Source organism: Chiloscyllium punctatum, chromosome 48, assembly GCF_047496795.1.
Source record: "Chiloscyllium punctatum isolate Juve2018m chromosome 48, sChiPun1.3, whole genome shotgun sequence".
NCBI lineage: Eukaryota > Metazoa > Chordata > Chondrichthyes > Orectolobiformes > Hemiscylliidae > Chiloscyllium > Chiloscyllium punctatum.
The window spans coordinates 49,263,361-49,277,114 of NC_092786.1; the positions used below are offsets into that span (position 1 = coordinate 49,263,361).

At 42.0% G+C, this 13,754-nt stretch overlaps 1 protein-coding gene across 1 annotated transcript in view; it reads right to left on the bottom strand.

Annotated features, from left to right (window-relative positions):
* Positions 1-12,523, bottom strand: part of rhcgb (Rh family, C glycoprotein b) — a 34,471-nt gene extending 21,948 nt beyond the window's left edge. The window contains exons 1-4 of the mRNA XM_072565175.1: positions 12,216-12,523; positions 9,169-9,361; positions 5,226-5,376; positions 2,693-2,834 (exon numbers count right to left, since the gene is read on the bottom strand). Of these exons, the coding sequence (XP_072421276.1) occupies positions 2,693-2,834; positions 5,226-5,376; positions 9,169-9,361; positions 12,216-12,399 (670 nt within the window). The 5' untranslated portion in view covers positions 12,400-12,523. The remainder of the gene's footprint in view (positions 1-2,692; positions 2,835-5,225; positions 5,377-9,168; positions 9,362-12,215) is intronic.
* Positions 12,524-13,754: the final 1,231 nt, after the last annotated feature.

The window sequence follows — 13,754 nt, forward strand, 5'->3', positions numbered from 1 at the left end:
AGAGGAAAATGGTGTATGATGAGATCTGGCAGAGTTACATTAAAAGAGTGATTAGAGTGATTGAAAAGTGTCAAAGATGAAAATTTCTTATTGAAGTATGGGCTTCCTGAACATATATTCTGCCTTATTGGAGTTCCCCTTTCTCTTTGAAAGTCCTTAAATTCACCATGATGTAAGTGAGGAAGTTGTAGTAGAAGGTACAATGAAAGTGTCAATATTTGTCATCATTACTGCTCCAAAACCCATAGTAATGCATGGAGTCCCTAAAAGGACAGTTAAATGTGAAAATCTAGAAACTGCTGATTTCCAGCTGACTGCAAACAATTAGAAGTCACAGAACTTACAAGAAATACTCCTCTTACACAATAACTTCACTGTTAAAAACCTCCAAAGAGTTCTGTTCTGGTAAATAAAGCAAAGTACTGATAACAGCATTTCAAGTTATAACTACTGTTGAAGAAACTCATTGGCCCTGAAAAACTAATTTTACATCTTTTATTCTGCGTAAAATTCTAAGGTTATTTTGTTCATTTATGATGCTTCAGTTTCTAATACTCAAATATTCATATTACTCAGAACACATTTTATAGCAAGTGAAATATAATTAATTATTCATATGCTTTGGTGTGGTCCATGTGAAAAGGCTGCTTAACCTGCTTGACAATATCATATTGATGAACACCTGGATTCCCTTGACTTGACAGCAGAATAAAACTAATTTGCATTTAGGGGAAAACCACACCCTGGCGATCATAAGAATCGCTTTAGGAAACTTTCTTTAAGGTCAGCAGTGTGTGCAGTCTTTTCACTACTGATGGCAAAATCCAGGTTATTACATTTTTGGCATTTCAGACTTTACCCCCTTTAGCTACCTTCTTGTACAAAGAATAAGAAGGCCCCATGCTCCTTGAAAACTAAATGGGGTGAAGGAACAGAAGGATCCGGAGCTACAAATGCATAAGTCATTCAAAACAAAACACAATTTACTCAGACCATAAAAAGCGAACAATGCGCTGGCAATCACGTCTTAAAAGTTGGAATGAGATACGGGGAAGTTTTATGTTTGGATTAGAATGTGGAACTCACAACCACGTGATAATAGCATAGATAATTTAATGACCTGTTTAATAGGCTCAAAGGACAGAGTGACCTACTCCTTCTTCCGAGTCCTAACGATTTAAAAGAAAATATAAACAAACATATGAGGGAGAAAATAATAGGAAGGTACGATGATGGAGTTAGATGGAGAAGTGATGGGGAGTGCTGCATGAGAGGATTCTGATGGAACACAAACTCTGTCATGGAGCTGTTGAGCTGAATGGTCTGTTTCTCTGTTGGAAATACTTCATAAAATACATTACTAATAACTTGGAGGGAGTTACGGTGGCATTGTAGTAATGTCTCTAGACTAGTAATCCTGAAGCCAGGCTATTGCTCTGTGGACACTGGTTCATTTCCTACCACAGCAGCTGGTGAAAATTACATTCAACTAATAGCTCTGGAATTGAAAATTAATCTCAGTGACCAAAGAACAATCTTTCACTGCCCGGGAAAACCTAACTGGTTTACTAAGTGAAATAAACATGCCATTCTTACCTGGTCTGGTCTACATGGTCCACAGGAACCTGGTTATCTCACTTAGATGTCCTCTGAAATGGGCATCAGATGTTAACCTTACCTGCAGGATCGATGCCCCACATAAGAAAAAAAACTGATGGAATATTGAACATAGCTGCAAATTATGTTCCAACAGATTCCTGATACACTATAACTATGCCTTGTTGAACGCTTCACAAGAAACAATTGGGGCTTCACTTAGCAAAGCGAAAAGAATTAGGGCTTGTAATCCTGAAGTCCATCATTCCTAAAAAGATTTTATTAATTGGTCACTGATATTTGATCCAGAAAGTTATGGCTTTCAGTTTTTCTAAACATTTAGGAATCTTCCAAGGGTTGTTGCTTCATATCTTAGTGGGAGGCTCACAGAGAAATTGTGAGGATACAGTGATTAAACCTTCACCTTCTGGATGGCTAATAACTAAAGACAATTAATGAGCAAGAACAGATTATCCACAGCAAACAAGTAGAAACATTTGTTTTTATCTGCAATACCTCCCTGCAATAAACTCACCATAGGTAAAGACAATGACTGCAGATGCTGGAAACCAGATTCTGGATTAGAGGTGCTGGAAGAGCACAGCAGTTCAGGCAGCATCTGAGGAGCAGTAAAATCGATGTTTCGGGCAAAAGTCCTTCATCAGGAATAAAGACAGAGTGCCTGAAGAGTGGAGAGATAAATGAGAGGAGGGTGGGGGTGGGGAGAAAGTAGCATAGAGTACAATGGGTGAGTGGGGGAGGGGATGAAGGCGATAGGTCAGGGAGGAGGGTGGAGTGGATAGGTGGAAAAGAAGATAGGCAGGTAGGACAAGTCATGGGGACAGTGCTGAGTTGGAAGTTTGGAATGGGTGAGGTGGGGGAAGGGGAAATTAGGAAACTGTTGAAGTCCTCTTTCTGCGCCTCAGAACTGTGCAGTAAGTTATCCCTCCCTTCACCTACGATGAATTAACGCTTTTAAAAACTCAACCAGACAGAACTGCTCCACCAAACTCCTCTCTGGTCCTCTTTGTAGTCTTGGTGATGAGCCAAGAACTGACAGCTAGCATTCTCAAGACTAAATGGACAAAACACTCACCAATCATGGCAAAGAGGTCAGAGTGGTAAACTGACTCATTCTTCGTTTGATCCAAATTTGTCCTGTATAGGATACGTGTGATTGTCAGTCCAAAATAAGCACCAAAAACATGGATAACCATTGCACCACCAGCATCTTTAGCCTTGGAGAGAAAGAGATTTGAGAAACTCCATGTTAAGTGTTTGTTGTTTATTGACTTATGGGAAAGCTTCTTCTCCTCAGTTTCCCAAAAGTTTGGATCTTAACTAAAACAAGAACCATCACTCTAGATCTCCTTAAGAGATCAAATCCAAAATGTGTGCAACACTAACAGGCATTTGTATAGGGTGGGGCTGAAAATGGGCTGCAGGTATCTCAACTGACTACCGTGAAAAGGTCACTATAGGAATGAGCCATGAAGGTGGCTCAGTGGGTTAGCACTACTGCCTCAGTGCCAGGAAGGTTCGATTTCCCCATCGGGCAACTATGTATGTGGAGCTGGCACATTGTCCCCACGTCTGCATGGGTTTCTGCCAGGTGCTCCAGTTTCCTCCCACAGTCCACAAATTTGCAGGTCAGGCTGGATTGGCCAAGCTAAATGATCCCGTATTGTTCAGAGATGTGCAGACCAGGTGCATCACTCATGGAAAATGCAAGGATACGATGGAGGGGGGCAGGGTTTGGATGCTCTTCGGAGGGTTTGTGTGGATTTGGTGGGCTGAATGGCCTGCTTTCACATTCTCGGGGTTGTATGATTCTATGAAAATGCTGATGAGGGTTTTAATAGCAGTAAAGAGAAGTAGGAACATGAGAGGTCAATCTATCAGAAATGAGAGGTAGCAACATCAATGACTGGTCAGATGTGAACTGTAAAGTTCAATTTGGATTCAAACAGGATTCACAGAATGAGTTTAAGACTTAGGAGTTTGAGTCCAAAACAGTCAGATAAACACATGAGTGCAAAACACATTGTTCTTTGAGCTTTAGGATTTGATGCTGAAATTCTAGAGCTTAGGGACTATGACACCAATGGTTTAGTAGTACAAGGGAAAGCCTAATGTTGGAGAGCATGAGAGGGAAAAGCAGACAAAAATTGCAATAAATTTGAAGACGAGGATTAAAGGTCCATCTTGTACCTTCCTTGTCATTAGTTTCTAGATATTTCATTCAGAAAATAGGCCTTTAGGAAAACCAGGGTTTTTTTTTGTTCCTTTCGATGAAGAGCTGAAACACCAGTAGACACAAGTTACAAATCGAGCAACTAGGGAGAAGGGATTTTCAAAGAAATATGCCAATTGAAAAATAATTAGGCAGGGCTTCCTTGTGGGTTTTGGGATCCCAGCATCTGATCCAATGCTGCCCCCCCCCTGTAGGGAGCAGACCTGGAGAGCAGATTTACTGGAAGAATATGCCTAGTTCGCCACCTCAATGTTCACTGAATAGTTAAGAGCACTAGGTAGGTTCCCAATGCTGCTGACCAAATCACAGGGAGCTCGACAGTCCCAACAAGAGTGAAGGTGGCACCTGAGGTAGATTGGAGAATGTGAGGGCCCTTCAAAATTCAGACCCTCTTGGGGGCAGTGAGAATAAATAAATTTCATAAAATGCCAAGGAATCAGGCCCTTCAGAAGAGAGGGAAAGTCCCTCCAGCCGCAGACTTTGGGACAGCCTTTGCTGTTGGTAGCCCTCTCTCTTTGGGGGATGGAGCCTCTGAGCTTAATGACCCCTTTCCCCACAGAAAGGCTACCTCCATATTTGCCAGTAAGGTGGGATGGGCTGCAAAATGTGGGTGAGTTTTCTTAATGAGACCTAATTGTAGCCTTAAATAAACATATTGGCTGACCCAAAGCTAGGAAACTCTGCAAATAGAATTTGTGCAGAAGGACACTGAAGCAGACACCGCAGCTGTCCCAGGTACAAAATGAGCAAAGAGCAGCATGCAATGTAATCGAACTATGTACAATGAAACTGAGCAGAGCCCATGCTGCGATGAATCTCATTCAATGAAATGGGTTTCTAGAGACAGATGAGATTGAGGGCAATGCTTGGTCCTTAGAGCCAGTCTGGCAGACAGCTGATTTCCTCTAATAATTGTTACATGTTCCAACATTTCTCATACCCTGATCAAAATCTTCAATTGGTTCCTGCAGTGTCACTTGTGACAGGAAAGACAAGGGTAAGTGATGGCCTAGATAATTAATTAAAGGATAATCAGTCCAAAATATTAATCCAGAGGCTAAGGTAATTTTCCTGGGACCCGGGTTGGAAGCCCACCATGGTGCAATTTGAATTCAATAAAAATTAAAATCTGGATTTAACTATCTAAGGACGACGCTGTTTGTTGTCAGGAAAAACCCATCTGGTTCACTCATGCCCTATAAGGAGGCAAACTGCTGTCCCGGCCTACATGTAACTCCAGACCCACAATGTGGTTGACTCTAAACAGCCCTCTGTGCAATTAGGGATGAGCAATGCATGCTGGTCTGCACAGTGATGCCAACATCCCACGAACGAATTAAAACAAAATAGAAAATTATAAGGTAAGATAACTCACCCCTAAAACGGTCAGGATGATAAATTCGTTCACTGCATACAGAGTTACTTGAAACAGTGACATGATCAGCAGTTGGATTGGACTCACTTTTCCAATAACAGCTCCAAATGCGATTGCCACTGAGGCAGCAGAGAAATCAGCATTTATCAGACTGGGAAAGAGAGGAACAAGATAGCGTAAAGGCACAGATACATCAGGGCTGTATTGGGACAGGGTAAACTATTCACCATGTTTTACCAATGGCCACAGGCCAAGCCTCTGCATCCAAGAACCAGAGATTGCAGAAGCTATTGAATGAATGTTTAACACGATCGCCTCAAAATCCTCTTTCTGCTACATCTCTTAATAAAGTCTGGATTGTTACCAGTAAAGCAGGTTGAGAATTGAATTTGACAAACACGTACATCACCAGCAATTATTTCCAACCTTCAACGTTGCTGCCCACTTTAGTTTGGTCAATCTCTTTCCCTTTCTGTCGAACAGCTCCCTTGGTCTCCTTTCTAACTCGTCATTTCACCCTGGCTTTCCATCTGTAGCTTCTGCTTTCTGTCTCTTACACTGTCTTCCCATTTCTCCCATCAGTTTACAGTTCTCTCTCAATATGAACACATGAATTAGGTGCATGAGTGAAGATCGTAGCAGATTGTAACCTCAACTCCTCTTTCCTGCCCACCCCAATATTCAATGACCCTGCCTCCAGTCCTCTCCCGGGGAAATAGAATTCTGGAAACTAATGAAATGACACAAAGAATTGTGGATGCTGGAAATCTGAAACAATAACCAGAAGTTGCTGAAGAACCTCAGTAGATCTGGCAGAATCTGTGGAATGGAAACAGAATTTGTGTTTTGAGTCCAGTGGCCCTTCTTCAGAATGTTAATTTTGTTTCTCCTTCCACAGATACTGCCAGACCCAGAGAGTAAAGACTTTCTCTCTGTTCATCTGTCTCTCTCTCTCTCTTTCTCTTTCAATCCATCACTCCTTCCACATTACTGATTTATTTTCCTTGTTACCTATCTTGCTCTCTGCCTCATACAAGCTCTGTCATGGGTTTCAGTAATGCTTTAGATTTCCAAAATCAGAAAGAGCAGAGGGCAGCATGCAATGTAATCTAACAGTATACAGTGAAATTGGGTGGAGTCCATACAGAGACAAACCGCATACAATGCAGACATAGCTTTATAGATAGTGACTGCATCTTATTTTGCTGAAAATAATAAAATCATGGAACAACTGTAAAATAAATCTCTGAATTCATGTTTCCAGCCTGGGCTAAGTCACAGAGTAGCAGAAGTTCTATTTCTAATAGACTAGTCTAGCATCTACTGCAGCCACCCTTTGGCCAACTGTGAAGTCAGCAGGGATCAACAACTTGCCTGCTATACCTTAGGAGTGCTTTCTTTAAATGTGGAAACCAAAACCAAAATCAACCAGCCATAATACATGGACTTTTATTGCCAACGCCAAAATGCAGCATCTCTATAACCTGCCCAGCACTTCCCAATATTCATTCACCAATGCCAGTGCAGTTCTTGAGGCACCTTGAGCTACTAGTTTGAGAAGTGGCTGTCTAAATTCACAATGACTTGATGGCCATCCATCCTTTGTGTGGTTCATGGAAACCATTTGTGGTTTCCAAATTCAAAAACGTTGTGTGTAATCATTTGGGTGATCTGATTCTGGAGTGCGAATATGAATGAAAACCACCAGTCTTTCAGAGAGGAATCGGTGAATAGAATCTTGGGTGCTGTCTCCGCCTAGTGGTGGACTTTGGATCCTACAAGGAAATTTTCAATGCTCACACAACCACTCCCTTCCATCATAAAATGGGTGTTGATAGAAAGCAGTTTAGTTTTAACGGGAAACCTCTTGAATTGAACATGGGCAGGAATTAGTCTCACCTTCAAACCAGCCTCTGTAAAGCTGCAAAAGGTCGTCTGCAAAGTGTTACTTAGAACTGTAGTCTAGAAATGACTACTGCATACATAGGGGACTGATTTTAAAAAAAAATTAATTCATGGCGACATGACCATCATTGGCAAGGCCAGAATTTGTTGCATATCCCTCATTGCCCGTGAACTGAGTGGCTTACTAAACCAGCTGACAAACCACACACCACTTGGGATCAGGAACCCAATGGACAATGGTGATATAAATTATAAGGTTACAAAACTAGAAATCTTGAGATCCAAGCTAGTGCTTTGGCACCAGATCAAATCACACTTTGGTAGGTGGTAAAAATTAAATTTCAACAATAATCTGGGAATACAGATAAAAATTCAGAGAGAGAGAGAGACAGCTGATGGTGATTTAACCTGAGAGTCACCATACTTCATGTAAGGGGTGTGATTGAGAATTACAGTCTGTTGTGTTAACCTCAGTCAGTGTGGAAATTGAACTGATGCTGTTGATATCACTCTGAATTGTAAACTAGTCATTCAGCCAACTGAGCAAACCAACCCACACCAGCTAAGGTCATGTGAAAGTTATACCTTCTCAATCTCATCCCTTGCTTGAGAAGTGGTGACCCTCAGGTTACACACCTCACCACTAGTCATCTCTCTCTAATGAGAGAATAGTCCAATGGGCCTCTCCATCTCTGGCGCCTTTATAAATGGGGAATACATCACTGGTCACAGTAAAGGTGAATTAATGCCGGTTAGGGAAGGAAATCTGCCATCCTTTCTTTGTCTACACTGTAGGCCCATAATAACATCACTGACTCCTAAATTGCATCACAGTCACTCAATTCAAAGGGAATGATGGATGGGTAACACATCCCTATGTCATATGCAAAGAGGAGAAATTTTTGATTTTAGATCAGCCAATCTGACCTGTAAAATAGCAGGAGGACAACTGATTGTCAGCGGAGGTGAATTTCAGAAACACTACATTTGAACTCACGGAATAAAAACTACAGCTTGTAAGATGCTGCAGTCTATCTCTGATATGGTCAATGGAATTACTGTCTGATGGAGGGCTGCCTTGCCCCCTGCTGGATGGAAAAATATGACATTGTTCCTGTCTGGAAAACCAGGTTGCCCATTCAAACACAGATATTTTCTAATTAACATGTTCAGAAATGTTGATACTCATACCTCTGGAGCTGGTGGGGCTTGAACACTGGCTCAGAGATGTGGACACTACAATTGCACCTCAAGACCATCACTAAGATTTGCTAAAGTCATCAAACTCCTTCTTACTCTGCTCTCTGGACACCAAACTGCTAAGTACATGCACAAAAACAAAAGCATAAGTTGCTGGAAAAACTCAGCAGATCTGAGCATCTCTGGAGAAAAAGCAGAGTTGACATTTCAGGTCCACTGGACCTGAAACGTTAACTCTACTTTCTCTCCACAGATGTTGCCCGACTTGCTGAGTTTCTCCAGCAGCTTATGCTTTTGTTTCTGGATTTCCAGCATCCACAGTTCTTTGGGGTTTTTTTTGGTTAAGTACATACTCAACTTAGATTCTGAATACTTCCAATTAAATATTAGATGAGGATTTTTACTTTTTCTATTGATAACACTGATTTCAAATTTTGGCTTCTTTTCCCACATCAGCAGCAAATCATTTCTCCCCATTAGTTTCCCAACTGAGATGTGACCAGGGTCTAAATCATTGCTTCCAATTTATGGGTTAAAACAGACACAATGATAATCACTTTTGCACAGCACGGGCTCATGTCTGATCCAGACAGGAATATGGATCATTTTTTAATTGGCCACAGTCTTTTATTTAATTTGCTCATTGACATTCCTGTTTTCACTTTGGATCCAGACTCCTGTTTGTCCCCATCAAAACTTGGGACACGGAAACTGAAGCTGGCATTTTTTGGGTCCTGTCTATATTTTTCTATGCATTTACAGACCACACTCTTGACCATCTTTCTCAAAAACTTCAAGCTCACAGTTGCCTGCCTGGCGATCAGCTTTCATCACTTACCTTTCCAAACCAATTTTGATTTTCCCATCGCTGAAGTCTAAGGAGTGAAACCAGCCCTGCATCAGCAGAGCCCATTGGATGCTAAATGAAGCAATGAGGAAGTTGAATCCGACACTTCCAAATCCGTATCTCTTCAGGAAGGTCATCAGGAACCCGAATCCCACAAAAACCATCACGTGGACATCTTGGAAACCTGAAATCAAAGCAAAGGAATGATCTGAATTCCAATTCAAGCTCTTTATAATGCTCCACCCCCACCCCCAACCCCAACTTCAGAAAATGATCTGCAACTCTACAGTCACTGTCTGCAGCTGTATAATGCTGATGGCAAAAGAAATATCTTCACAGCATCTTTGCAGACTGAAGGGCAGCTAACTTACATGCAGCAAGATCTCACAGAGAGCATGTGATGACAGTGGAGGGATAAAGCTTAGCCTGGACACCATGGGGAACTCATTCCACTTTGAATGTTAGCTTGGCATCTCTGACATCCATCTGAGAAGGCAAACTGGGCCATGAATTAATATTTCATCCAAAAGATAGCTGTATTAGAGAGTCTACCAAGATCATATGCTAACATCTAATTTTAGGAGTGTTTGAGTTGTCCAATTTCAATCTGAGAACAGCTATTTCCTAATTAACCTGTTCAGAAATACTATGACAGGTCTGAAGCAGATGGGATTTAAAGCTTGGTCTCCTGGCTCAGATGTAGGGACACTACCACTGCAACACAAGAGCACCCTCCAAGTTGAGAGCATTATGTTGAGTCATGCATACCCTTCAGACATACATCAATTTGTCAGATCTTTGATTAGAGTTCAGGATGAGGAAGTAATTTAACAGACCATTGCCTCAAGTGATTAAATGGGTTGGAACAGAAAATGTGATTGGGTCGGCTATAAAGGTGTGTTGAAGCAAATTAAACGAATGTAACTGTGACATAAGGAATGGTGGCAGACACGGTTTCCTACTTTAGAAAAAGACATGGACCATCTCACTGATCTTCCAAAGCAGAATTTGTTCCAAAACACAATTTGTTCAAACCACAGCAAAGTCTTAGGTCATATTCCAAAATGGAATTACTTGATTGCTGTAATTTAAAGCAAGTTTAACAGTTGCTAAAAACAATTCCACTATTTTCTGATCTCTTACTTTCACTCTCTCCTTCTATCCAATTGTCTATTGATATCACCCTCTCAGACAGCCTCGCTCTTTCTCTAATGCTCCCTCTACGTTATCTGTACCTTGCTCCTTCTCCCATTTCTCCTTCCTCTCCTTGTCATTTTGTCTATTTGATTATGAACACTAACATTCTGTGGCATTTTCTGTTACACTGTCTCCCCCCACGCCTCCCCTTCTTGCCTTGATTTCTTTTTAAGGGTGTACATTTGGTGATGCTTCTTGCAGTCCCTGGCCTGTTTCTTCCTGACATTGCCTTTCTCTGTCATATTCTTTCTCAGTGTATCTTGCTATTTCCTTTACTCAGTGATGCTTTTTGCCTTTGACCCTGCTCTGCCTTCCACATGTCATGTCCTGCCTTGTACTCAGAGCATTCAATGGTGTTTTAGTGTGCATTCTTGCCTTTGCCATGGAGTCTCTGTCCCTCTCTGATATCTCAAATCTTTCAGAACAATGACTGCCCTACTTCCACTTCCACAGAACCCCCATGTTTTAGCACTTTTACAGTCAAATTCTTCAAATGTGCCTGTAGCACCTCCAGGGTCCACTATTCTAATACTGCCTTGGTCCAAATCCCATCTTTCACCCTGCATCAGTTCATTAAAACTGTTGCCTACCATATCCCGCTCACCACCAAGTTTCTCTCCCTCAGTACTCATTTCCACAGTGCCCTCCCAGTTTCTCAGATTCCAAATCAAATCTTTTGTGTTCGAATTCAAAAAGTGTGGTGCTGGAAAAGCACAGCAGGACAGGCAGCCTCCGAGGAGCAGAAGACGTTTCGGGCATAAGCCATTAAAGCCTGAAACGTCGACTCTCCTGCTCCTCGGATGCTGTCCAACCTTCTGTACTTTTCCAGCACCACACTTTTCGACTCTGATTCTCCAGCATCTGCAGTCCTCATTTTCTCCTTTGTGTTCAAATCTCTCCGGAGTGTCAGAGAAACACGTCCTTCAGCCCACCATGTCATAGCCAACCCACAAACTCTAATCCCATTTATCTGCACTTGGTCAATAGCCTATTATGTCCTTGCACTTTGAGTACCCATCCAGAACCTTCTTAAATGCTGTGAGAGTAGCTGCCTCCACCACCCTCTCAGGTGACATGTTCCACCTATCGACCACCCTCTGGGTAGAAAAGCTTTTCATCAGATCTCCTCTAAACCACTTACTCCTCACCTTAAACCTCTGGCAGCCTTAAGGAGAAAATATATCAGAAACCAAATCATAGAAGCCACTCAATGAGCATCAAAACATAACATTAAAATATACACAAAATTAAACTGGACAGAAATGCAGATAGCCAAGACTGCAATTACACAACAGGTCCATTTGAACCATTAAGATTAGAGAGCATACTGAGATTTCTCCTTCTCTTGCCTGTGGCTCTGAACCTAATTATAGAAATTCAAACCACCAAACAAGGCCTTGACTACAATCCAAGGACAGAGCCTGGTAACTCCCTGCTCTGCTGTGGTGTAATATTACAAATAGAGACAAAGTCAAGATAATGCAGATGCTGGAAACCTGAAACAAACAGATAATGCTGGAGAAACTGTTCGGAAGAGCAGTCAGACCAGACACGAAACGTTTGTCTCTCCACAGATGCAGCCAGACCTGCCGAGTTTCTCCAGCATTCTCAAAAGGAGCGTTTACCAGGGATGTAAGAGGTACATCTGGGGCATTTCCTTGTCTCGAATCCCTCTCCAGCAGTTGCATATTTTTATTGAATTGTTCAAACTCTATTTCTGGGAAGGTGAAGATAGACAATGGATTAATAACAAAGTGGACGAGGGTATTTGGACCTGAGTTGGAGATTGAATGGACCAGTTAAGGGAGAGCAGTCAAGTGTAAGAATGACACTGTACTTACTGGGGTACCTGAAGTAGAAATCGTTTTCCAACGCGCTGGTGATATTCCGAATTCTTCTGATGACATTCCAATGAGCGTTGGCTTCCTCATCGTATCGAATGAAGACCCCGAAGAGGATAATCATTGCTAGCTGCCAGATGAAGCAGATTATGGGCAACTTCCATCGCATCAATGTGTCCTTCATTCTTCAATGACCAGGTAGAGTAAACCAAGGAGCAGTTTGGGGAGACCGTGGGGTGCAGCCTGCAATATGAGGGGGTGCTGGTGGTTTGAGAGGAACTACTCACGGTCCCAGCAAATTTAAAGTTTCTGAAGAGGAGGCGGAGACTCTAGTTGCATTCCATCAAAAGAATTAAATCCGACTGGCTGACCCAAAGTGCTTTCTTTGCAACTCAGAAAATTGATGAATTCAAAAACAAATCACAATTTAAAAGAAAACAAACCTAAAGCACTTTGGCTATTGAGTCGCAGTTTGGTTGGGTAAGTCCTGGAGTGGGTGGGGGAAAGAACTTGCATTTATGTAGCGCCTTTGACAACCTCGTGAACGTGCCAACGGTTCTACAGCCAATTATACTTCTCTCTGATGACTTAGTCACTGTTGCTACGTAAGAAGTGCGGCAGCTAGTTTGAGGACAATGAGCACCCACTGAAGAAAAAAAATGTTGTTTGACGGTAAAATGATGATCAGAAACCGGATTGGGTAGGTTGTCTGGGCGGTGTAGAAAAGATCTCTCCTGTTGCTCTTCCAAGATGCGACGTTGAATCTTTTAATGTATATGTTACTACAGGACATAATGACAGGCAAGAGTATTTACTAAGACAGGTCTGAATGAGTCGTTGAGACTTCACATTTCACCCAAATATCAGCAGCTCAACTGCAATATCCCACCACCAGCATCCCAATCCCCTCCCCAGCTAGATTTAGCACAGACTTTGTGATTAATTGTCAATAATTATATTCATACTTTGATTTAGCAATAAAGACACTCCCCACAGTGCTAGGCATCAAGTGTTCACCTGCCTGTACTTGTTCAAGATGGCTGCCTGGCAACACTCCATCTAAGCTGCGGTCATATTGACAAAGCGTTGAATAAATCACTGGAGTTTTGCTGTCCAGAAGATCCAGTTGGCAAGCTGGAATCGCCAGTTTTAATCAAAAGCCTCCTGGCATCTGCCTGTAAGACACTGGGCCCCACCGGCGGTGGAAGAAGAGCCTTAACCAAGACCCCAGCCAATGTCCACCAGCATTGTCTGAACGAGCATCGGATGAGGAGTGGGACTAAACCATTAGACAAACAACTGGGCACTGCGAAGAAAACAGAAAAGACGAGCTGCTGAACCAGAAATACCTTAGCTCTTGCTGTAATTTCATGTAATATAATCAGAGATCCAAGATGGGAGTGGGGACTGGTGTCTCTTTGTGAAACAATACTTTGCACTGTATTTCGGTTACATGTGACAATAAATCTAATCTAATCTAATATCATTTATGTATGAATGAGAAAGTCAAAGGCTCATGACCTACTTCAAGACTTCAAC